Raw genomic sequence first — 22,272 nt, forward strand, 5'->3', positions numbered from 1 at the left:
GTCTGCTCTGGTGCTGCCTCGTTCCTGTATGCGGTTTAGTTCAGATTGGTTCCTCTTCACTCAAAGGAATCACCTCACAAGCTTCAGACTGAGCAGGGAAAAAAATGGCTAAGCAGAACTGCAGCCTCCATTCAATGTGATTTTTACAGAGGTGCTGTATCTGCTCAGCTTACTGCTTGCGACCCCCAGCAATTTCACCCTCACCAGCCAGTTGATGGCTTTACTGTTACAGGCAAAATCAACTATATCGGGGTTGCCAACCTGAGCCTGAGAAGGAGCCAAAATTTACCAATGTACATTGCCAAAGAGCCTCAGTAACATGTCAGCAGCCGCCCCATCAGCTTCCCCCCCCACCTCCCAGCGCCTCCCACCCACCAGCAGCCCCACCAATCAGCACCTTCCCTTTCCCTCTCCGCATCTCCTGATCAGCTGTTTCGAAGGCTCTGGGGGGGAGGAGCAAGGGCACAGCAGGCTCAGGGAAGGGGTGCAGGGCCTGTGGCAGAGCCAGGGGTTGAGCAGCAAGCACCCTCCCAGGCACATTGGAAAGCTGGCACCTATAGCTCCAGCCCTGGAGTTGGTCCCTATACAAGGAGCCGCATATTAACTTCTGAAGAGTCGCATGTGGCTCCGGAGCCACAGGTTGGCCACCCCTGCACTATATCAGGGAAAGAGGGGTTACTGATGGTAGCAGAATAAAGTGCCCAGGGCTAAAAAAAGTCTTTCTGATCCCTCTGTGGTGTTACGTAGAGAAGAAGAGCGGCTAGATGAGTCTGGTCCCTTCCCCCCACGTCACTGTTATGGGATGACATTGCCCACACCTAAAGCTACTGAGGTTGCTGAGTTAAGCACATCGATGTTAGGCAATTCCAGGACTAAGGTTCCCTGTGCAATCTTAATTTGGCCCCCTAGGTCCACATGCATTTGGGTACAGTCTTTAATTTAGTTACGTGGTCACATGGTACATTTTCAACAGGGCCCCTTCCTCATGCCGTGCACAGGATGGACAGTAGCCACTGAATGAGCAGGTGTTCGATATGTTGGTTTGTTGCTATTGTTTAGTCAGTGGCTCCAGACCTTATTTACTGCACACTTTGCAACCCCTGTTCTGAATACAGAATTGATTTCCTCTCAGGGTTGGTACTCATCACACCTGTTTCACAAGTATTAATTACTTTAGCTTCACAGCACCTCTATGAGATGGGGGGAGGGGAGGTTTAGCCCCAGCTCATTTTGAGATGCCTAGGACCTACTTTTTAAGAGTACTTAGCATTTTATAGCCCTTAATGTATTCAAGAGCAGCTCCCAGTGACTGCAGTTACAACAGAGTGCTCAGCACTTCTGCAAATCAGGCACCCAGGTTTCAAGGTGGGCACCCCGAAAATGAGGCACACGCCATTAGTGACCATCTGTGAAAAGCTTGTTAAATGACTTGCCTAGCATGGCATGGGAACTCTGGCAGAGGTAGGGGTAGACTCCAGCTCAGTAATCAAGTGCTTTAACTAGGAGACCAACCTTTCCCTCATGCCTCCCCGTCTCACAAGCAGCCTTAATCCTGGCATCTCCTACCTTTGTGTGCTTGACTATGCCCCCTTAATGTTCTTTTTAACATTGTTTCTATGTATATGATTTCCTAGAAATCCCACCATGTTGACACCCCCCCCGGTGCATCAGCAAGGCTGGGCCCTTTAGCTCCACCGCACCGACCTCTGGCAGCTGATAGCAAGAGTAGCTTGTCATCCTGTGTGTAGACAGACTGTGGAGGAGGGGACACTTTTGCCAGTGGGTTCCACAGGTATTGGCTGACAGCGCAGGAATGGCGAGATTTAAGAATTCTGGGTATTAGTGCCGGCTCTGGAGGGGAGCAGTCTCTACTTGGACAGACTTTTCTGCCTGATTGCCTCCCCCTTCTCCCTGTCCTCTCCACCCTGCCCCCGTCCTGCTTCTCTCCCCACAGCCGCCCCATGGCTCTTTGTCCCAGGGAAAAGCCTTCTGTGTCACCAGCAAGCACTCTATGCAAATAAATTTAATTTTATGCAAATCAATCTACGTGTTTTGGTCAGCAAATGTTGGTAGGTGCAACATAGACATCAATTATCAATGTGAATGACATTACAGGGCTGGTGTCGTTATAAATCCCTGGGCTATACCCACCCAGGAAATTGAGTTAAAGTGAAACATAAGAGGTGTAGCCCTGGTAGGCTCTAGAGATGCCCTGGTAAGGCACCAGTCAACCTGGGCGCTGTCCTAGGGTGAGGGAGAATCATTGAATCATAGAATATCAGGGTTGGAAGGGACCTCAGGAGATCATCTAGTCCAACCCCCTGCTCAAAAGCAGGACCCATCCCCAATTAAATCATCCCAGCCAGGGCTTTGTCAAGCCTGACCTTAAAAACTTCTAAGGAAGGAGATTCCACCACCTCCCTAGGTAACGCATTCCAGTGTTTCACCACCCTCCTAGTGAAAAAGTTTTTCCTAATATCCAACCTAAATATTCAATGAAGCCAATGGTTAAGAAGCCATTTGAGCTGTGACTACAAACACCATAGGGCATTAATCATCCTTGCATGGTTACTCCATGGTGTTACTACAGAGTAGAGTTACACTTGTGGGTGGCTTAACGGTATTTCTGTGTTTTTAACGGTTTGGGTTTATTTAAGTGTCACTTTTAACTCTGAATTTCCTGAGTTTATAATGCTTAGTTTGGGGGGCGTTCCAGCACTCCTCTCATGCAGATTGCCCTGGCTTACTAATGGCCTCTCACCCTTTGCTGAATTTTCATGTCATTTTTGTCTGGGCATGTTAAGTTGTGTTGCTGCACTCACTATTCCCGTTGTACATTTGTACCTGAGGACAGGAGTGCCTGGAGCATATGGATCGGCCTCCTTAATTTAACATTTGCACAAATCTAAATAAACAAGTAGCCCAGGCCCAGCCCATTTTCTCTGCACATTTGCTAGCGGAGGCCTGGTCCCCACTTTGTTTGCTCCCACCTGTATCCTGTTCCATGTCAGAGCCCTCCAGCATCCTTAGAAAAGGCCTCTCTCCACCCCCAAGCAGCTCAAGCCCTCCCCTGAATTCCTTTCCTCCCTTTCTGCCCCCCGGCCCATTGCTGTGACAACACGCAATGCTAGGGGTGGGTGAGGCTATCGCTGACGCCATTCTGTGGGTGCCGTGCCTGGAACCACCCCGCTGCAGCCGGGAACAGGTACAGACTCCTAGACGTGAAGGGCAGAAGGGCGCTGCGCGATCATTTCACTGCACTTTCCTGAACGATTGGTCTGACCCTCATATTGCGATAAAAGTCTGGTGTTTCCTCTTCCTAACCGAGGCTCTCTCCGGCGCAGGGCTGCTGCTGCGGTATAGATCAGTATCTCGCACTGCACGTTCACTGGACTTTCCTAGTTCTTACCCTGCTGAGACACTGTCACCAGGGAGCACCAAACGCCAAGGCTGGGCTGGGAAGTGCTGCTGGATCACTGGCCCTGAGGGTGGCTTTATGCCCAGTTATTGTTACATAGAGAAGCAGAGGCCTCTGGAAAAGATCCCATCCCTGATACCCCCTCTAAGAGGGGAGCAGACCAGCCTGCCCCCTGGCTGCAGGAGGGAATATGGGAGGGGGGTCAGAGGGGGGTCTTTGCCACACCCTGGGTCTGAGCAGCCCCAAAGGCCATGGGAGTGTGGATTGGGCACTGAACTTCATGGCTTGGGCACTGTTCTAGGCGAGACAGGATCCACTGAGACCAACGTGAGTGGGGCGAGGCCAGCAGGTCATAGCGGTGGGGTGGGGATTGTTTAGCTGGGACCGTCTGGGGCGGGGGAGAGTTGAAGCACAGAGGTGAGCTTGGGCCGATGACACTTGAGCCTGTCGTCCCCCCCGCCCCAACCCCTATGTGATGCAGGGAAGAGAGGGCTAGTAAAGTCATTTCTTCTGCACTATCCTTCAGCACCCCTGCAGGCCTCACCGGGAGGTGGGAATGGGGCAACCCAGCTCCCCGCGGAGTCATGGGGATCAGGTGTTGGTACTGCCCACATGAAATCAGCTCATCACAACTTCCCTTGGTGCCTCAGTTCCCAGGGATGGTGGTCTCTCCCGGCTGGCGCAGAGGTCCCAGTAGCTCCTAGTCCCTCCTACTGGGCCCTGGGCTGGTGCAGAGGCCATGGCGATGTGCTCAGGCTGGGGTGCTGCGAGTCACCTGGGCCAGTGCAGGTGCTTGGGACAGCCGGCCCTGTCCCCATGCCTTGGGGGGGCTGTGAAAGCCCTGCCTCTGCCATGCTCATGGAGAGCCCCATACTATGCAGGGGAGGCTTGTGGGGCTTCCTGGGGCCTTCCCAGGAAGGAGGTGACGGGAAATGTTAGGCACCACCGTCTCCTCCCTGACCCTGACCACCAGGCCGCATTGTGGCCAGTCCCCATCTCGGCCCCTTAACTCCAGCCCCTTGCTGCCCTCTGCCCCCACCAGCCCTTGTGGGGTCTCCTTCCCGTCCCTGCCCTCATGCCAGCCTCTGTGGTGCTCAGTCCTCTCATTCACACCCTAAAACCAGCCCTGCTCGGGGCTCCTTCCCCACTCCCAGCCGGGGCTGTGCGCCTTCCCCAACATGCCCACTGCCCCCTGCTGTCCATGGCGGGGGTGGGGTGGGGGGGGAGACTCAGAGCAGGGTCCCCTGCTTGGAAGGGAACGCGGAAGGTAGGGGTGGGGGGATGATGTCAGCTGGTGCTTGCACAGGCTGCTCCTCAAGCTCTGTCACTGGTGCCTAGACCCGTCTCTGCATGGTGGGATCCTAAAGGGATGCTGGTTTTCTGTTCGCTTCACCCCTGCCCCCGGCTATATGTTTGGGGACAGGGTCAGTGGGGGGATGGGAATGCAGGAATACCCCAACTTTCATTCTGTACAAACACGGCAGGAGCCACGTGCGGGGCAGGGGTTGGGTTCAGCCAAACGAGAGCCAGGCTATTGGAGACGAGAGGCCTTGTTCAGCCTTGACTTTAGCAACATTCTGGTTTACACAATTCTGTCACCTGAGGGTCGGGGAGGAGAATCCCCTGCCCTTGGCCTGGTACCGCGTGGCCAGTGAGCAGCAGGCTGAGGGGCCCTGAGCTGTTATCTCACTAACGTTGGCACAGCGTGGCCTGCACGGGCCAGTTCACTGGGACCCCAGTGCTCTGACTGGGAAACCATTAAATGAGGCCGAATCGTGCTCCTCAGGACAGGCCTAGCCACGGCGGCTGATGGGCAGCAGCCTACAATTGTAGGAATTGTAGCTTTCATACTTACCCCAGGCCCCAGCTACTGGCCTTGGACAGACCCACGCCAGCAGGAACGGCCTCCAGGAGCTAGGAGGGTTCATGTTTCCCTCCTTTAAAGAGCTGCTCAGAGACCAAGGAAGTAGCCACCGCGCCTGCCAGGCTTGGCCTGTAAGTTGGGTTAGCTGCAGCGTAAATGTCCGAGATGCCCCCTGGCAAACAGCTATAGGCCAGGGTGATCAGCAGGGGCCAGCCATGCATTACGGACAGCTGCAGGCTGGAGCCACTGACCTGACCTGACCTGAATAGGAGCGAGCTGCCCAGCTCACTGGGGTTACAGCCACCTGAGAGGAGCTGAAGAGGCTGCTGGGCACCCCCAGTGCACAGCCGGTGGCCAGGCTTGGCCAGCGTTTGCACTACAGGTGCATTCTGGCTGTGTGTTGAGCTGCGGGGAGTGGCACAGTGGGGAGGGACTCGGAGGCAATGGGGTGTGCGCAGACCAGCGAGGGGCAGGTGGCAGGAAGGGTCAGGGCTGCCCCAAGGGCCTGGGGCACTAAAGGTCCCTTCCCGCCGTGTTAACCAGGTGGTGGAACAGTGCGCGGCCCAGGCACTCAGTGGTGAGAACAGGTGGCGAGGGGGAAGGGGTCGGGCACAGGCCTGTTCAGTGCCAGTTTCCTCATTCAGAGATCCCCACATCGACAGCCATGGGGAACCTCCACCTTATCCCACAGGTCAAACAGATTCTGCCTTGCCAGACCAATGCGGGGGTGAATGCCCCAGCTAAGGGTTCTCCCCTGAGCACTCCCTGCCCCAACAACTGAAATCGAGGGCCTGGAGCTCACAGAGGTCACCAAGCTCCAAATCTCACAGGGCTTTGCAGATAAAAAGAAACTCAAAAAAACCCCAAGCTCCACCCAAACCAGCAACTCCAATGACATTTGAACTAGGCCAGCAGCAAGCACACTGCTGTAGCTTCCACATGGGCTTGACGTGGCAATAACCCAAGCCGGGGGTACGAAGGCACTGGTAACTGTGATGACCTCTCTCACAGAAGGGACTATTTCCTAGCCAGTGAAGTGGAGACAATCACTCCTGGTGAGGGCTGCTCCCTGGGACTCCAACCCCCTTACTTACTGCAACAGATATTGCTGTCTCCTCCCCCAGGTCCCAAGCAGAGTGGACAACTAGCTAGGCACATGGCAGTTACTCTCTGCCTCATCCCCATCTGCTAAGTCACTTGAAGGACAATAAATGCACGTTAAACATATCCCTGCTTTTGGTTCTCCATGGAAGCAGTTGTAGCCGACCCAGGAAAGTATTTTATTGCCATGGGAGGGAAGGCAGACTCATGAAGTGATCATTCTATTAAGGCTTGAGCCATCCACTGAAAAGGCTGGTGAACTGCTGCCTTAGGTGCTTCACTGCGGCCACCAGCAGCACCTCCAACTCCATCCAAGCCTACTTCTATAGGCCAGGCCCTGGGAAAGCTCACCTGGTGCCCTGCCCATCTGTGCAGAGACATACTGATGAGACAGGAAAGTCCTCCTGGGATCTGTCCAAGGCTACATCTGAAGTGTGTTAGCTGGGTGACGTTAAACAGAAGCTACTACAGTTGGATATTTTAAAACCAGCAAGTCCAGATAATTTGCATCCAAGAATTTTAGAAGAGCTGGCCAAGCAGCTCGATGGACCATTAATGTTAATTTTCAGAAAGTCTTGGAGGACTGGAGAAGTTTCAGAAGACTGGAAGACTGCTAATGTGCTAATTTAAAAAAAAGGGTAAACTGGATGACAAGGGTAATTATAGGCATGTGAGCCTGACATCAATTCTGGGGAAGATAATAGAGCGTCAGTTACAGCACTTGATTAATAACTTAAAGAAAGGTAATGTAATGAATGCATATCAACACAGATTTATGGCAAATGGATCCTGTCAAGCTAAAAAAATTTTTTTTTGAGATTACAAGTTTGGTTGACAAAGGTAATAGGTTGATGGAATATACTTACACTTTTGTAAGGCATTTGATTTGGTACTGCACGGCATTTTGATTAAAAAATTAGAATGATAGAAAATTGAAGGCATACATTAAATAGATTAAAAGCTGGCGAACTGATAGGTCTCAAAAATGGAATGGTAAATGGTGAATTAAACAGGTTTATTTCTAGTGGGGTCCTGCAGGATTGGTTTTTGGTCCTACGCTAGTTAACATTTTTATCAGTGTCCAGGGAGAAAATATACCATGACCACTGCAAGTTTGAAGATGATGCAAAAATTGGGGAAAATGGTAAATAATGAAGAGGACAAGTCACTGATTTAGAGCAATCTGGATCCTTTGGTAAACTAGGTGCAAACAATCTAGGTTTTAATAAGGCTAAATATAAATGTATACATCTAGGAACCAAGGATGCAGGCCAAACTTATAGGGTCAGGGACTCTACCTTAGGAAGCAATGACTCTGAAAAAGACTTGCGGGGGTCATGGTGGACAATCAGTTGAACATGAGCTCCCAGTGTGAGGCTGTGGCCAAAACAGCTGATGTGATCCAGGGATGTACAAACAGGGGAATCTCGAGTAGGAGCAGAGAGGTTATTTAACTTCTGTATTTGGCCCTGGTGTGACTGCTGCTGGAATAACGTCCAGTTCCGATGCCCACCATTCATAGATTCATAGATATTTAGGCCAGAAGGGACCATTATGATCATCTAGTCTGACCTCCTGCACAATGCAGGCCACAGAATTTCACCCACCACTCCTAAAAAAGACCTCACACCTATATCTGTGCTATTGAAGTCTTCAAATTGTAGTTTGAAGACCTCAAGGAGCAGAGAATCCTCCAGCAAGTGACCCGTGCCCCATGCTACAGAGGAAGGCGAAAAACCTCCAGGGCCTTCCAATCTGCCCTGGAGGAAAATTCCTTCCCGACCCCAAATATGGCGATCAGCTAAACCCTGAGCATATGGGCAAGATTCATCAGCCAGATACTACAGAAAATTCTTTCCTGGGTAACTTGGATCTTACCCCATCTAAAAACCCATCACAGGCCATTGGGTCTATTTACCATGAACATTTAATTACCAAAACCATGTTATCCCATCATACCATCTCCTCCATAAACTTATCGAGTTTAATCTTAAAGCAAGATAGATCTTTTGCCCCCACTACTTCCCTCGGAAGGCTATTCCAAAACTTCACTCCTCTGATGGTTAGAAACCTTCGTCTAATTTCTAATCTAAATTTCCTAGTGGCCAGTTTATATCCATTTGTTCTTGTGTCCACATTGGTACTGAGTTTAAATAATTCCTCTCCCTCTCTGGTATTTATCCCTCTGATATATTTATAGAGAGCAATCATATCTCCCCTCAACCTTCTTTTAGTTAGGCTAAACAAGCCAAGCTCCCTGAGTCAACAAGCCAAGCTCCCTGAGTCAAGAATAATTTTGATAGACTGATGAGGGTTGAGAGAGGAGCCACAAGAATGATTAAAGGATTAGAAAACCTGTCTCCGAGTGATAAACAAATAGACTCTTTGAGTCCAACAAAGAGAAGGTTAGGGGGTAACTTGATTACAATATAAAAGTACCTACATGGGGAACAAATATTTGATAATGGGCTCTTCAGTCTAGCAGAGAAAGATCTAACATGATCCAGTGGCTGGAAGTTGAAGCTAGACATATTCAGACAGGAAATAAGGCATACATTTTTGACAGTGAGAGTAATTAACCAGTGGAACAACTGACCAAGGGTGTTGGTGGATTCTCCATCACTGACAATTTTTAAAATCAAGATATGATGTTTTTCTAAAAGATCTGCTCTAGGAATTATTTGGGGGCAGTTCTGTGGCCTATTATACAGGAGATCAGAGTAGATGATCACAATGGTCCTTCTGGCACTGGTGTATGACCCTATAAAGGTATAAGATGTTGCACTGGGTCCAATACTAGGGGAGAGCATGTGATTAGGTCGAGGTTAATTAATTAATATTTTTTATTGGACCAACTTCTATTGGTGAGAGAGACAAACTTTCAAGCTCCACAGAGCACTTCTGAAGGTCTGGGAAACATACTCAGTGTCACAGCTAAATACAAGGTGGAACAGATTGTTTAGCATAAGGAGTTAACACACATTTCAAGGGACCATGCAAGGTGAACTGGCCTGTTAACATCCTTCCACTCACGGGGGCAGTGGAGGCAGCTGCAAGGGGGGCCAGGGGGCAGTTGTTACTGAGTTACAGTTTGTTGTAATGAACCATAAATCCAGTGTCTGTTCAGTCCATGATTTTTAGTGTCTACCAGAGTTGTGCATTTAAGCTCCCAGGCTCATCTTTTGAACGCGTGGTGCAGGTTTCCTTTAAGGATGAAGGCTGAGAGGTCAGACCCAGAGTGATTGCTCTGGGAGAATTGTTCACCCACAGGTGACAGGGTGGTTTTGTTTTTAACCATTTCCCTGTGTGAGTTCATATGAGAGCGTCATGATTGTCTGGCTGTGGGACCTGTCATAACTTCTCAGGACAGCTGGGTTGATGCTCACACTGCCCCAACAGGCAGCCCTCTGCAAGAGGAGCACATCCCGCAAGGAGAAGCCATTCTTGTAGGAGACCCCTAGTTAAGTGCTTGGCGATTCACTGCAATCCTGAGCAAAACAGCATCTCCAGAGCGAGTGGAGGGCTGAAGGGCTGTGAAATCCAGTGAGACGTGAATGGAGGACAAAGATTTCCAGGCTGCCATGCAGGGAGCTGAAGGGCTCCCCGCCCCTGCCCCGTGTATGTGAAATCTGTAGCTCTCCCATCAGTGATCTCATGTGCTGCAACAAGGCCCCATGTTGGGCTTTGATCTCCATCACTTGCACTTTCAGCTAAACATGGTTTATGGACAATGACAAGAAGTCCAGTCACTGCTTGCCTGCAAACCTCTTGCCAGTATATACTGATCACACAGAAACAGGAGGACATGGATCTGAATCTACTGCACACTCAGATTTACCAGGCGCAGGTCTCAGTGTGACAGCAGAATTTAAACTCCTGCCCCCAAATGCCAGGTGCCTTCTGCATCAGGTGAGTGATGGTGCAGATCTGAAGCGGTAAGTGCCAACCCAAGTCCAAGAGGGCACTGCAACTAAGATCTCCATTTACCAACCATCCCCAGACCGTCACCCACAAATAGTGAGCGCTCCAGAGTATGTTTTTCATTTTTATTTCTTTGATTTTTATTCCAACTAGAATAGGAGTCTAGCTGTTTTTCCAACCGAAATTACACAGACCAAGATAAAAGAGGACAATATGGTTTTGAAGCTAGTAGGCCAATGGCACAGACCCATTGCTGCTGAGTACACAGGTCAGACGTACACATGGAGGTTACAGATCACGGAGACGTACATGTAGCATAAGAACAGCAGAAGTGAGCGACATTTAGCAATGAGACAAATCAGGGTGACCCTAATGTTATCCATTAGGACTTGGCTTTTGGAACAGAGCTTTGAGTTTGTTTTGGCCAATTCAAGTGCCAAATAGTTGTATGGACAACGCCAGCATTTTGGGTAGCCACAAAACAGCCAGGGTTGCAAATTTGGAAACCTACTTTCTCCGTATGTTAATGTGTAAATTATCAAATGAGCCTGGAAGCCATTTCTAACACAAACACATCACAAAGGCAGTGTCTCCCCAGAGCAGACCCAAGGCAAGGCTGGAGTTAAGCAGCTTGGAAACTGACCTGTAGCAGAAACCCTGTCACCATCCGTAGCCTTCATTGTCAGGTATGTTCAGGCTGTCGGTCCTGAGTCCGTGCAAGGGTTTTCCCACCATGAGGCAGCATGTCCGATTTAAAGCGTAGACTTGTTTTAAACACCTTTCACTCCATTTTTTGGATGAGGAAGCACCTTGTTGGAATAGTAAGGCCCTGCCTGCCCCTTTCTACGTACTGTGAGACAGGGCACCTCTGGATACGGGTCCTGTTTGCCTGGCAACGGGGAAGACACCTCTGCATAGTTCTCAATCACTTTTCCTTTGATATGTGTAGCACCCACTCCCCCCACAAAAGGCAACTGGATGAGCTATCCCTGCTGCCATTAACTGGCACCAGCGTGATCTGCTGGCACCAGCAATTGGATAGCAATAGTACACTATGGAGCATGGCCAGTATGGCACGTCCCGGCACTGAACTCACCCTTTCCTGACTGTGGTTCCCTAGTATATCCACTGCTCATGGAGTACCCAGTGCTGGGACGATCCAACTCCTGGTGCCAAGCAGTTAACATAACAAAATATTGGTACCAAAAAAGTTATATAAAACGTCACTAATCCCCAAAGCCCCCAGCCACACACAACTCCCTTCTCAGCCCCGGAGATCTCAGCTAACACACAGCTCAGACTAAACAGATTTGGTGGAAAGAAAATTAAAAATAGCTTGCACAGCTACAGAGTTGCAGATCCTTTTTCTAAAACTCCCCTCAGCCTCCAACAGACGGATACAGAAGAAGCAGCTTATTTGCAATGTGGATAGTGGCAGACGAATCCCACTACGCTCTCGTTTATTGAGAGCAATTCCAATCGTTCTGAATTAACTTAGAGAGATTGTTGCAGGGACTCTGTTGGAGCCCAAGGCACATAACTACTGTTTGGGAGCAAAACACCATTTGCCATCAAACTATCAATCCCCTCTCTGGGCAGGATGCCAGGCCACACAAAGTCAATTTAAAAAACACAAATAAAATGAGGGAAAAGAAAACGATGTAAGTCATTCTGCAATGAGTGACGGAGGCTGGAATTTCAGATACGCAGTATCAATCGACAACATCATGTACATTCTCTCCAGAGGCACAGACAGCTAGATACAACACAGCGAGAGGACTAGCTCGAGAGCCCATCTTCTCCTCATTGATGGCGTTTCACATTCAACTTGACAGGTAATGGCTTCTCTCCCCAGTGAATACAATACTTCTCTGGACGGCCCCTGCTCTACTAGGACTCGGTGCTTCGGCGTCTCTAGTCTGAAGGACGGCATGCTAGTCTGCTACAGCACAGTGGCACACCTGTTGCTGAACAGGTGGTTTATAACAGCTGGATCTGCCACCGTTGAGGTATCTCCCAGCTCTCGGTCGTTCTTTGCAATCTTCCTTAACACGCGCCTCATAATTTTACCTGTCGAACAAAGAGCTGTGGTGATTCAACTGTATGTCCAGAGAGCCAAACCAAGACTCAGAGTTGGTTTTCAGGAAGCTCCCCCTGAATTGGGACACAGATTTCTTCAAGTCTAGCCATGCAGAGACCTGGGCAATCCAAGACCATTCTCAGGACAACTGGACCCCACCAAAACCTATCGTAATTATCCTGGACTGCTGATCCCCCTGGGAGCCCTCCAGTGACTCCCTTCCTCCGGGGCTGCCCAGCTTGCAGACACCAGGAGCTGTGCTGCTTGTTCCCAAATGGTGTATCTGACAAGAGTGAACCTGGACTCCTTACCTGAGCGGGTCTTGGGCAGACCAGGTGCATGCTGGATGTAATCAGGGGTTGCTATCGGTCCAATTTTTTCTCTGACTACAAAACAGATTTTCAGTATAATTATTAAGATTTCCCAGAGCGCTTTCAGCAAGAGCTGATACCCAAGTGAGCAGCAAGTGGGACAACCAAGCCCACCAGAGCTGCACTGCAATGACGCCAGTATCTCCGCTGTTGGCAAAGGTACGGGTGTTTGCAGAATGGGGCCAGGCAGCACAATGGCACCACTCAGGATTCGGCACCTGGAGACCCAGGACTGGAGGGGAGGAGAGTGCATGCGGCTCTCCACAAAACTCATTCTCCAGCTGCAGGAGAGATGTTTGATCATTTCTAGTCTCTCTCCATTGCTTCTAGGGTGCACTTAAGGACTTGAAATGAAGACGACTTTCCCCCGGGTTTGGGCCCATTTCCACATAGCAATGACTGACCCCCCTCACGGATCCCCTGGAGCAACAAGCAACCTGGATGCATTTTGTTTAGTGCCTTGTTCATGGACCACTGTCATCTCGGATGTCAATGGAGTGTGTGTCAGTTTAGCTGGACTCCCACACCCATCACACCACACCCATTTTAACGGCTCTGGGATGGCGCACTGGATTCCCCACCAGCTTACACCAGCTCTTCCATCCCGCTTGGTGCCATGTATGCGGGTTTACAGCAGCAAATGACGAGCCAGGAGAGGAATGCAAAGAGGCTCCCATGGGGCCTCTGCACGCCCATCACTGTCACTATCACTGTCTTCATGCCCATCTGCTAGCAGCACGGATGGACTTTGGAAGGGACACCTTGAGGAGGACGTGAGACCTGGACTGACATTCCCTCCCCTTCTAGGAAAACCAAGTCCACAGACATTGACCAAAACCTTTTGGTTTCAGTTAAAAGGCAGCAGCAAGCACAGCAGCCCATACGGTCCATGCACCAGCATAGATCACAGCTGCAGGCACCATGCCTGCAGCCCCACTCCCTCCCAGCAGCACCCATCCTGCCTCCAACACACACACAGCGAGCGGAGCTGGGGAACGAGGAGTCTGGGCACGTGCCAGCACAACGGCCCCCATGCCCGGGGCTGGAGAGGCAGAGGCTGCCCTGGAGAGCAGGAGCCTCACGCCCCTGCCAGCTCACAGGAGGCGTCACGTGAGGAGCCACAACGTTGGGAGATCTAATTTTAGCCTCTCCCAGCTGTTGCTTTGTTCCCCAGGCTGCAGGGGCACAAGGGGCTCGGATGGGAGCCGGCCATAGCCCTGGCAGGGCACTGGTGTTCTCTAGGCGAGAGGCACCTTCCTTTGGAGAGGCCACGCTGCTTCACACCCCAGCGGGCACGTCAGCCCCTGCAGAGCCTTCGCCGGGTCCAGCAGAGCCCTCCCCTGTTCTCTGGCGGCAGGGGGCACCTGCCACAACACACCCTGCACCAAAGACACCGACAGCTCGGCCGCCGTTACCTTGTTTTCTCAGCTCATCCGTCAGGGCCGGGGTGAATTTGTGGCCGTCCCTCAAGGTCACAAAGCAGTAGAGGCACTCGCCTTTCACTGGGTGGGGGTGACTCACCACTGCAGCCTCAGAAACGGAGGAGTGCTCAACCAGGGCAGACTCCACCTCCGCGGTGCTCAGCAGGTGGCCTGGAAAGAAAGAGGCAGCGCTTGGCTGAGTCCAGCAGCGGCTGGCTCCCTTGCTCCAGGAGGGCTCGCTGCAGAAGGGCCCTGAGAGCAAACAGGGCCCCTAAGCTCCGGTTGGGTGGTCTGTCTGCATGCAGTACAACGGACTCTTGGGAGATTCTGCTCAGAGCCTTAGGGCAGCCCTCACCTCACTCTGGTGAGACAGCAACATTCCCTTCCTTGTGCCATGTGCCCACCCCCGGATACATGACAATCGGCAGGAGCTTTGCGTGAACAAAGGGAGAAGCCCAGGAAGCTACATTCTGTCCAGAACACGTGTCTCTGAGCAGGCCCTTCCATGGCTGGGCGAGCTGCCACCAACCACTGGGTGCTGATAACACCTAGCTATCCCACTGGAATTGAATCACACACTGAGCACTGCTACCCATTAGCAATAGGCTGTCACAGAACTGTCGCTGTGTCACACTAACGCCCATGGTACAGGAGAATCTGCATTCCTACCATACCCCAGCCAAAGGCATACGGAGCAGGTAACCAACAGGCCACCTCTGTCAGTTACAGGAGGCAGCCAGGGAGCAGGAAGCAGAGTCCAAAAGTCAATGGTCACTTTAATAGAGCATTCGATGCACTCCACTGAAATCTTACTAACAAACTTCAGTCAAGCTACTTTGGAGAGGAGCAATTCTGAAGGGCCCTAAACAAAGAGTAATAACCAGCAGCAAGCTGGGGGAGGCACCTAGTGGGCAGTACTGAATTCAGGGGTGCACAGCATGTTAATGACACTCCCAGATTACATTAAAGCAAAAGCAGAAAAAGAACCAGGGACCTGGTGAGATGAGAAGTGCGGGCAGGATGCTGCATGGAAAGCCAGCTGCAGACAGCACTACTGCCAAAAACGGGCTCGGATCCATAGCGCACAGCGAATTGGAAGCACCTTGCAGTGCGACAGGGCAGCAAAATGGCTGAGGTGATGGTGGGGTGCATACACAGAAGCTAACCGACAGAGCCTAACAAAGTTACCTGACATCTTTTGTTAAAATGAGATTACAAGTTGTGTGGTAAAAGTAATAGTGTTGATGTAACAGACTTAGACATCTGTAAGGCATCTGACTTGGTACCACACGACATTTTGATTGAAAAACTATAAAGATACAAAATAAACCTGGCACACATTAAATGGATTAAAAGCTGGCTAACCGATAGGTCTGACAATGTCATTGTAAGCAGGTAATCATGACTGAAGGGGTGGGTTTCTAGTGGGGTCCTGCTGAGATTTGTTCTCTACACTATTTAACATTCTAACTATTCTGCACTATTTAACATTTCTATCAATGACCTGGAAGAAAACAGAAAATCGTCACTGAAAAAGTTCACAGATGACACAAAAACTGGAGGAGGGGTTAATAATGAAGCGGACAGGTTACTGATTCAGAGTGATCTGGATTGCTTGGTAAACTGTGTGCATGCAAACAATGTGAGTTTAAATACGGCGACATGTAAATGCATACATCTAAGTACAAAAAATGTAGGCCACACTTACAGGATGGGGGATTTATCTTGGGAAGCAATGACTCTGAAAAAGATTTGGGGGTTGTGGTGGATAATCAGGTGAACATGAGCTTCCAGTGTGATGCTGTGGCCAAAAGGGCTAATGCAATTCTGGGATACACAAACAGGGGAAACACGAGTAGCTGTAGAGAGGTTATTTTGCCTCCTGTATTTGGCACCGTGCAAACTGCTGCTGGAATCCTGTGTCCAGTTCCGATGCCCACCATTCAAGAAAGATGACGATAAATGGGAGATGGTTCAGAGAGGAGCCATGAGAACGAGTTAAGGGTTAGAAAACCTGCTTTACAGTGATAGACTGAAAGAACTCAATCGATTTAGCTTAACAAAGAGAAGGTTAAAGGGTAAATTGATCACAGTCTACAAGTACTTACATGGGGAACCAATAGTTAATAACTGGCTCTTCAGTCTAGCAGAGGAAGGTCTAACAGGATCCAATGACTGTGAGCTGAAGCTAGACACATTCAGGCGTCAGTGTTTAACAGGGAGGGGAATTAACCAATGGAACAACTTACCAAGGGCCCTGGTGGACTCTCCATCACCGGCAATTACCAAATCAAGATGGGCTGTTTTTCTAAAATCTCTGCTGTAGGCATTATTGTGGGGCAGGTCTCTGGCCTGTGTTATAAAGGAGACCAGACTGGATGATCACAATAGGCCCTTCTGGCCATGGACTCTATGATTCTATGTAACAACCCACTGTATCATGGAGCAGTAACCCACCTTGGTCTGCTCAGACCTTATCCGGAGTACAATAACCAGCACCGGGAACTGCCTTACAAGAGATGAGGGAAAAAACTGAGGGAGCTAGGGTGGGGGGAATTGCGTTTCAGAAAGGTTTAGAAGAATATCTCTAGCTCAACCAAATGATAGAGGAGTGTGTAAGAGAGAGAGAGATGATAACCAACAACCAGGATCCGAGGGCTCAGCATGTCAGCAAGGGAGGGGTTATTCAGCCTGATACACTGAACGAGGAGCAATGGGATGGAAGGAATTAGAGACATTGACTGAACCTCAGACAAAGCTTCCAGACTGCATGATCTCCAGCCCCGCAGAATCGTCTCCCTGGTGGTATGGAGGCTCCATACCTGGAGACAAGATAAAGCACCAGAGAACAGCTGGGGACAGCCTGCCCTGGCTCTGGGAACAGGGGCTAATTTCACCAGGAGCTTCCCCCTTCCCCAAATGTCTACAAGGCAGATTAACAATGTTATTTACATGGTGCCTTTAATCCACTAACAGGGAGAGGTAACCATGGTAATTCACCTCACCGAGATCCTAGAGCATTCCCTGCTAGTGCAGTACTCACACTCCTCCAAAGGCAGGCAGGTGGGCAAGGCCCTGCCACAAAGCCAGTCCCTCTGGGTTCAGTGGAAGTGCTCCTGTAAGTGATGCTTCCAGACACCCGGCAGGCATGACAGTGGGATGTCTCTCAAGTTACGACTCTGGTTTGTATCATGGGCTGAACACACGTCTGACCCTGCTTATTATTGTCCTGTATTGCAGCCAGCACCCTGCTTGGGAAAGGCATATGATGCCTCCCCGTAGCAGGGTGACTACCCCGCTCCTAAAATAGAAGGGGTTAAAAGGAGCCCTGGAGAGGGCTGTGGCTGGGGATGGCTGATTGGGGAAACAGCCGCAGCTGGGCCATGCCTCAATCAGGCCCCAGCTGGCCTGTATTAAAAGGCTGTGAGCCAGTAGCCCAAGGAGTCTGTCTCCAGGCTGGGAGAGAGCAGGGCCGGGCTGCCTGCCCGACAGGTACTGAGAGTGGTGCAGTGCTGGGGAAGGAGCAGGCTGAGCAGGGGGTGCTCCAGGCTGTAGGGCCTGGTCCAAAGCCCATAGAGGTATTGGGAGGCAGAGGAAGGCAGCAGGTCCGAACCCCCTTGCTTATGATGAGTGGCCTTTACACGGCAGTCTGCCCCAGGGAGTGGAGGCTTGGTGATGACTGGCAGTAGCCCAGACTGAGGCAAGGTGGGGATAGTGGGTTGGGGGTTCCCCAGGAAGGGGAGACCCAGAGGCAGAGTGTGGGGGTACAGCCAGGGGGCAGAACCCCAGAGAAAGGGGCACCGGGGTCTGTGAGGGTCACGGGGGCCAGAGTTGTGCGGATCACCGGCCTGCAGAGGGCGCTCCAGGCTGGAAAAGGGCTAATTCCCAATGACCAGAAGGAGGTGCTGCAGGGGTGAGTCCAAACCTTTACACTCCTGGAAGAAATATCACTGAGAAGATGGCAATTGAGGGCCACTGACTCCAACTGTCTCAGTTAACAGCCCCTCCCCGTGGAGCAATGGATCTTCTGCACAGGTACCTGCAGGGTGGGGCAAGTATGTCTGGGGGAGGGAGCTGGAGCGTCCCAGTGGAACACCTGCAAAAGGGACAGGAACTCTAAGAACAGAGGCGCTGCTCTGAGCGGGAAGCCAACCACTGCCACATGTGTGAAGGCCTGGTAGGAGAGAGAGGGCGGACAGGACAGGACAGCTGGAAACTCTGACAAACCTTACCTCGAGTGCGAGATCAGACTGGGGAGGGGGCGTTTCAGGACTTTTGTTATTTTTGGCTCTCGAGCTATTAAGAGTAACATCACTGTGGGTAAGAAATTCCTTTGCTAAGCCTGGGTTCCTTGCTTTTATGCCTCATTGTCCCCGAAAGAGTTAAACTAGAAGCCCAGCAGGCTCCCAGCTCAGACAGAACTCTAGGGGAGCACGTGTAAGCAACAGGGGAGCTCGGGATGTTTCATCCACCAGATTCCGGATCTGGGTGGTTGGGTGAAGGTGTCCCAGGTCCTCAGACAAGAGTGCACCATAGGGTCCAAGAGCTCGAAACTGTGACTAGTCTCTACATAGACTCAGCTGGTTTGCAAACATGGGGCCCAGGAAGTGGCTCCACTCACAGGCTGGTGACAGCACAGAAGGACAATAGGCCAGGCTGCAACAGCTAGTACTCGAGTAAGCCCCACGCATGGCTGGCTACAGACAGTTTCCTGGTTGTGTGCTCCCCTTCCCAGTAGCTTCAGCTGAGACTATCCAGCTGCGGCCAGAGGCTGTGCAAACAGCCGCTGGTGTGGGGAGTGCCTCATGCTGGGCAAAGCAGAACTTGCTGCCCGTGGCTGGGAGTGAGGGGGGGATTCCCTCTCCTGCTGCTTTGCAAACATTGGCTGGAATTTTTAACCTGCACTTTTAAAACCCGTGCCTCCTCTCTCTCCACCACAGCCAAAGGGTTTGTTCTCACCAGAGACGTTGAGCATATCATCGATGCGCCCCGTGATCCAGTAATAGCCATCCTTATCTCTCTTGCAACCTACAAAGAACCAGTCACCAGTATGAGAACACAGCGCCAGAACTCAATGCATCTGACAAAGGAGTCTGGGAATAGAATGGAATGCAGCGAGATCCTGGACCCAGGGGCTCTCCCATGCCATGTGCTGCTAATCCCCAGCGAGCGGAACGGCCCACCAACCCTCCCGCTCAGAAAGCAGAGACACTGAGGAGGCCACACAAGCTGCCACTCCCTGGGACAAGGCTGCTGCTTGAAGTCTTACCATCTCCTGTCACGTAGTACCCTGGGAACTTCTTGAAGTAGGTGGTCTCAAATCGCTGGTGGTTCCTGTACACTGTGCGCATTATTCCAGGCCAGGGCTGCTTAAATACCTGCGGGAGAGGATATAGAGATGTGGCATTAGAGCCAGGGAGTCCCTGGGGTACACAGCCTTACAGCAGCATGAGTTCTTGTCCTAAGTTGTAGGTCACGGTCTCTAATGGGCTTTTACTTACACAGCCAGAGAAAGACAGAGGAGTCTAGCGAGCAGATAGCCATGTCTGTCTCCTGCATTGCTCCTGGGCCTATTCACTAGCTCAGCCCCATACTACCCTGTATCCCATCTCCGATCACAGCTGCCGAGAGCAGGACGCTACAGCGTATTAACCAAAGTCTCTCAGTGCCCAGCACACAAAGGGCAATATGACGCTTTTACCTTCACATCCCCACCATTTTATAGCCGTTAATTACAGGAAATGAAGAGTGTTTTGCCCCTTGCAGCGAAATCGTAGATTCCAAGGCCAGAAGGGACCGTTGTGATCGTCTCGTCCAACCTCTAGACCAGTGATTCTCAACCATGGGCCCAGGGCCCCTTTGGGGGCTGCAAGCAGGTTTCAGGGGGTCCACCAAGCAGGGCTGGCATTAGACTTGCTGCAGCCCAGGGTAGAAAGCCAAAGCCCCGCCGCATAGAGCTCAAGCCAAAGCCTGAGCAATTTAGCGTCACAGGGTCCCCTGTGGCGTGAGGCCTCATGCAATTGCCCTACTTGCTACCCCTGGCTTTTATATGCAGAAAACCAGTTGTTGTGGCACACGTGGGCCGCGGCATGTTGGGGGGGGGCTCAGAAAGAGAAACGTTGAGAACCCCTGTTCTAGAACACGGGCCAGAGAACTCCCCCCAATAATTCCCAAGCCAAATCGGTTAGAAAAACATCCTACCTTGAGCTAAAATGGTCAGTGATGGAGAATCCACCATGACCCTCAGTAAAAGATTTAATCATACAGGGAAGAGCTGCTCCCCCATTATGACAGACATAAGATCTCCCATGGGGCAGCCAATGTTAGAGAGGTAGGACACTGCCCTATCAACATCCCAGATGCCCAAACAGTTGCAATCACTGACTTCACCCCAAGCATCAGCTCATGCTGCAGAGAGCGGACGGCTGGGAAAGCCCCATGTCCCCTTGCTCCTGATGGCGCATTCTACCACAAACTTCCTAAAGAGGGGAGGATCTCACTAAATAGTCTTTAACTCCCTCCCCCCATTTTTGCTTCAATTATACAACAGCTCTGATAACAATCTACAGGGCTCCTACACTGGCAGTTAGAGTCCAACGTCACTTCTAACGGCACAAGAGCATCTTGCAGCATAGATGTGAAAGGTGTAACTAGACATGCTTGTGAGGGGATAACCTCACACCAGTTCAGGCCTCTGGCTTGGAACCAACACGCATGTGACTCCTGCTCCCCAGTGGGAACCAGCCAGTCACTTGGTGAGCCTCAGCTTTCCCGCAGCCCTGGTGTAACTGTGACAGGGCTTGGTCCGAGCACAGGATCAGCTGTTCTTTACCAGGTAGCCTTCTGCTTCTCCCTCCAGCTCCTCCCCGGATTCATCCAGGATAGCAGGGACGACACCAAAAAATGGAAACGTCTTCAGGGGATGTTTGTGGAAAGAGAAAGTTGAACATACTATTAAAATCCCTTCAAACAGACAAAGGAAGGGCAGAGTGAGCCTGGCTTTCGGGAGGGATTCAGTCCAAGTGTCTGCCAGTAACCATGCTGACGGAGCGGTACGTCTCTCGCTAGGCTCCATTATGGCCAGACATCCCCAGGGAATTCATCCCCGCTCAGGCCTGGCACAACCCCTTCCAGACAGTGCTCATGCTGCCCAAGCTTTGGGGAGGGAGCGTTCCCTGCACCGATTATCTAGGGAGTTCAGTATCACGCCTGTGCTGGGCAACGTAGCAAACCAGGTAGTTACGCAAACGGAGGACCCTGTCGGTGCAAATGGGGCTTTACAGGTGTCACTGAGCCCAGGCCCCACCCCATAGTCACTGCCCTGGAAAAATCGCAGCAGCAGGATTGCACAGAATGGAACACGCCAGCCACAGGGCACTCAAATGGTTTCTACTCACTGCGGAGCCTGGCTTCATGGGCGTGGCAGCGGGGAGCGGCGTCAGCACATGGCCACCCTGCGGGAGGAAGCAACGGAGATCAGCCATTCACACTGCCTGGCCCCTCACACTCGGACACTGCCTCATAGGCACTGACTCCATGGATGCTCTGGGGCTGGAGCACCCACAAGAAAAAATTGGTGGGTGCTCTGCACCCACCAGCAGCTCCCCACTATGCCCCCCCACCCCAGCTTGCTTCCACCTCCTCCCCGAGCGCACCTTCCCCGCTTCTCCCCCTAGCTCCCAGCGTAACAAGCTGTGGCAGGGAGGGGGAGGAGCAGGAATGCGGTGCATTCAGGGGAGGAGGCAGGGAAGAGGCGGGGCTGGGGCAGGGATTTGGGGAAGGGGTCCCATAGGGGCAGAGTTGGGGCGGGGACTTTGGGGAGGGGTTGGAATGGGGGCGGGGCATGGGTGGAGTCGGGGTAGGCGAGCACCCACCGGCGCCATGAGAAGTTGGCACCTATGCACTGCCCTGCCCTGGAATGTGCTCAGATGCTGGGCAGCAGTTCTGGGCACGGCGGGAGGCAGGACTGGTGCAGAGGCAGGATGCGTGGCAGGGAGTAATACATTGGGGCAGCTTGGCAGGAGACAAGAAACAGAGGGAGGAGTGTGGGGGCACAGTGGCGTATGGGCTGAGGAGAGGCAGGTGGGAAGCCTGGA

The 22,272-nt window shown here is 51.6% G+C and overlaps 1 protein-coding gene across 5 annotated transcripts in view; it reads right to left on the reverse strand.

Moving 5' to 3' along the window:
* Positions 1-10,415: 10,415 nt before the first annotated feature.
* The window catches only part of ACSS2 (acyl-CoA synthetase short chain family member 2), a 101,117-nt gene continuing 89,260 nt past the window's right edge, over positions 10,416-22,272 (reverse strand). For 4 of the 5 annotated variants that reach the window (XM_048819964.2, XM_048819963.2, XM_048819962.2 and 1 more), the window contains 7 exons: positions 21,574-21,630; positions 21,009-21,089; positions 19,446-19,554; positions 19,136-19,204; positions 14,171-14,347; positions 12,696-12,770; positions 10,416-12,374 (listed from right to left, as the gene is read on the reverse strand). In XM_048819964.2, coding sequence (XP_048675921.1) covers positions 12,247-12,374; positions 12,696-12,770; positions 14,171-14,347; positions 19,136-19,204; positions 19,446-19,554; positions 21,009-21,089; positions 21,574-21,630 — 696 coding nt within the window. In that variant the 3' untranslated portion in view covers positions 10,416-12,246. Of the gene's footprint in view, positions 12,375-12,695; positions 12,771-14,170; positions 14,348-16,425; positions 16,529-19,135; positions 19,205-19,445; positions 19,555-21,008; positions 21,090-21,573; positions 21,631-22,272 lie in introns of those variants that run through there. The other variant, XR_012664737.1, reaches the window with a different exon arrangement.

The sequence above is a fragment of the Caretta caretta genome, chromosome 13 (assembly GCF_965140235.1).
Source record: "Caretta caretta isolate rCarCar2 chromosome 13, rCarCar1.hap1, whole genome shotgun sequence".
Taxonomy (NCBI): Eukaryota; Metazoa; Chordata; order Testudines; family Cheloniidae; genus Caretta; species Caretta caretta.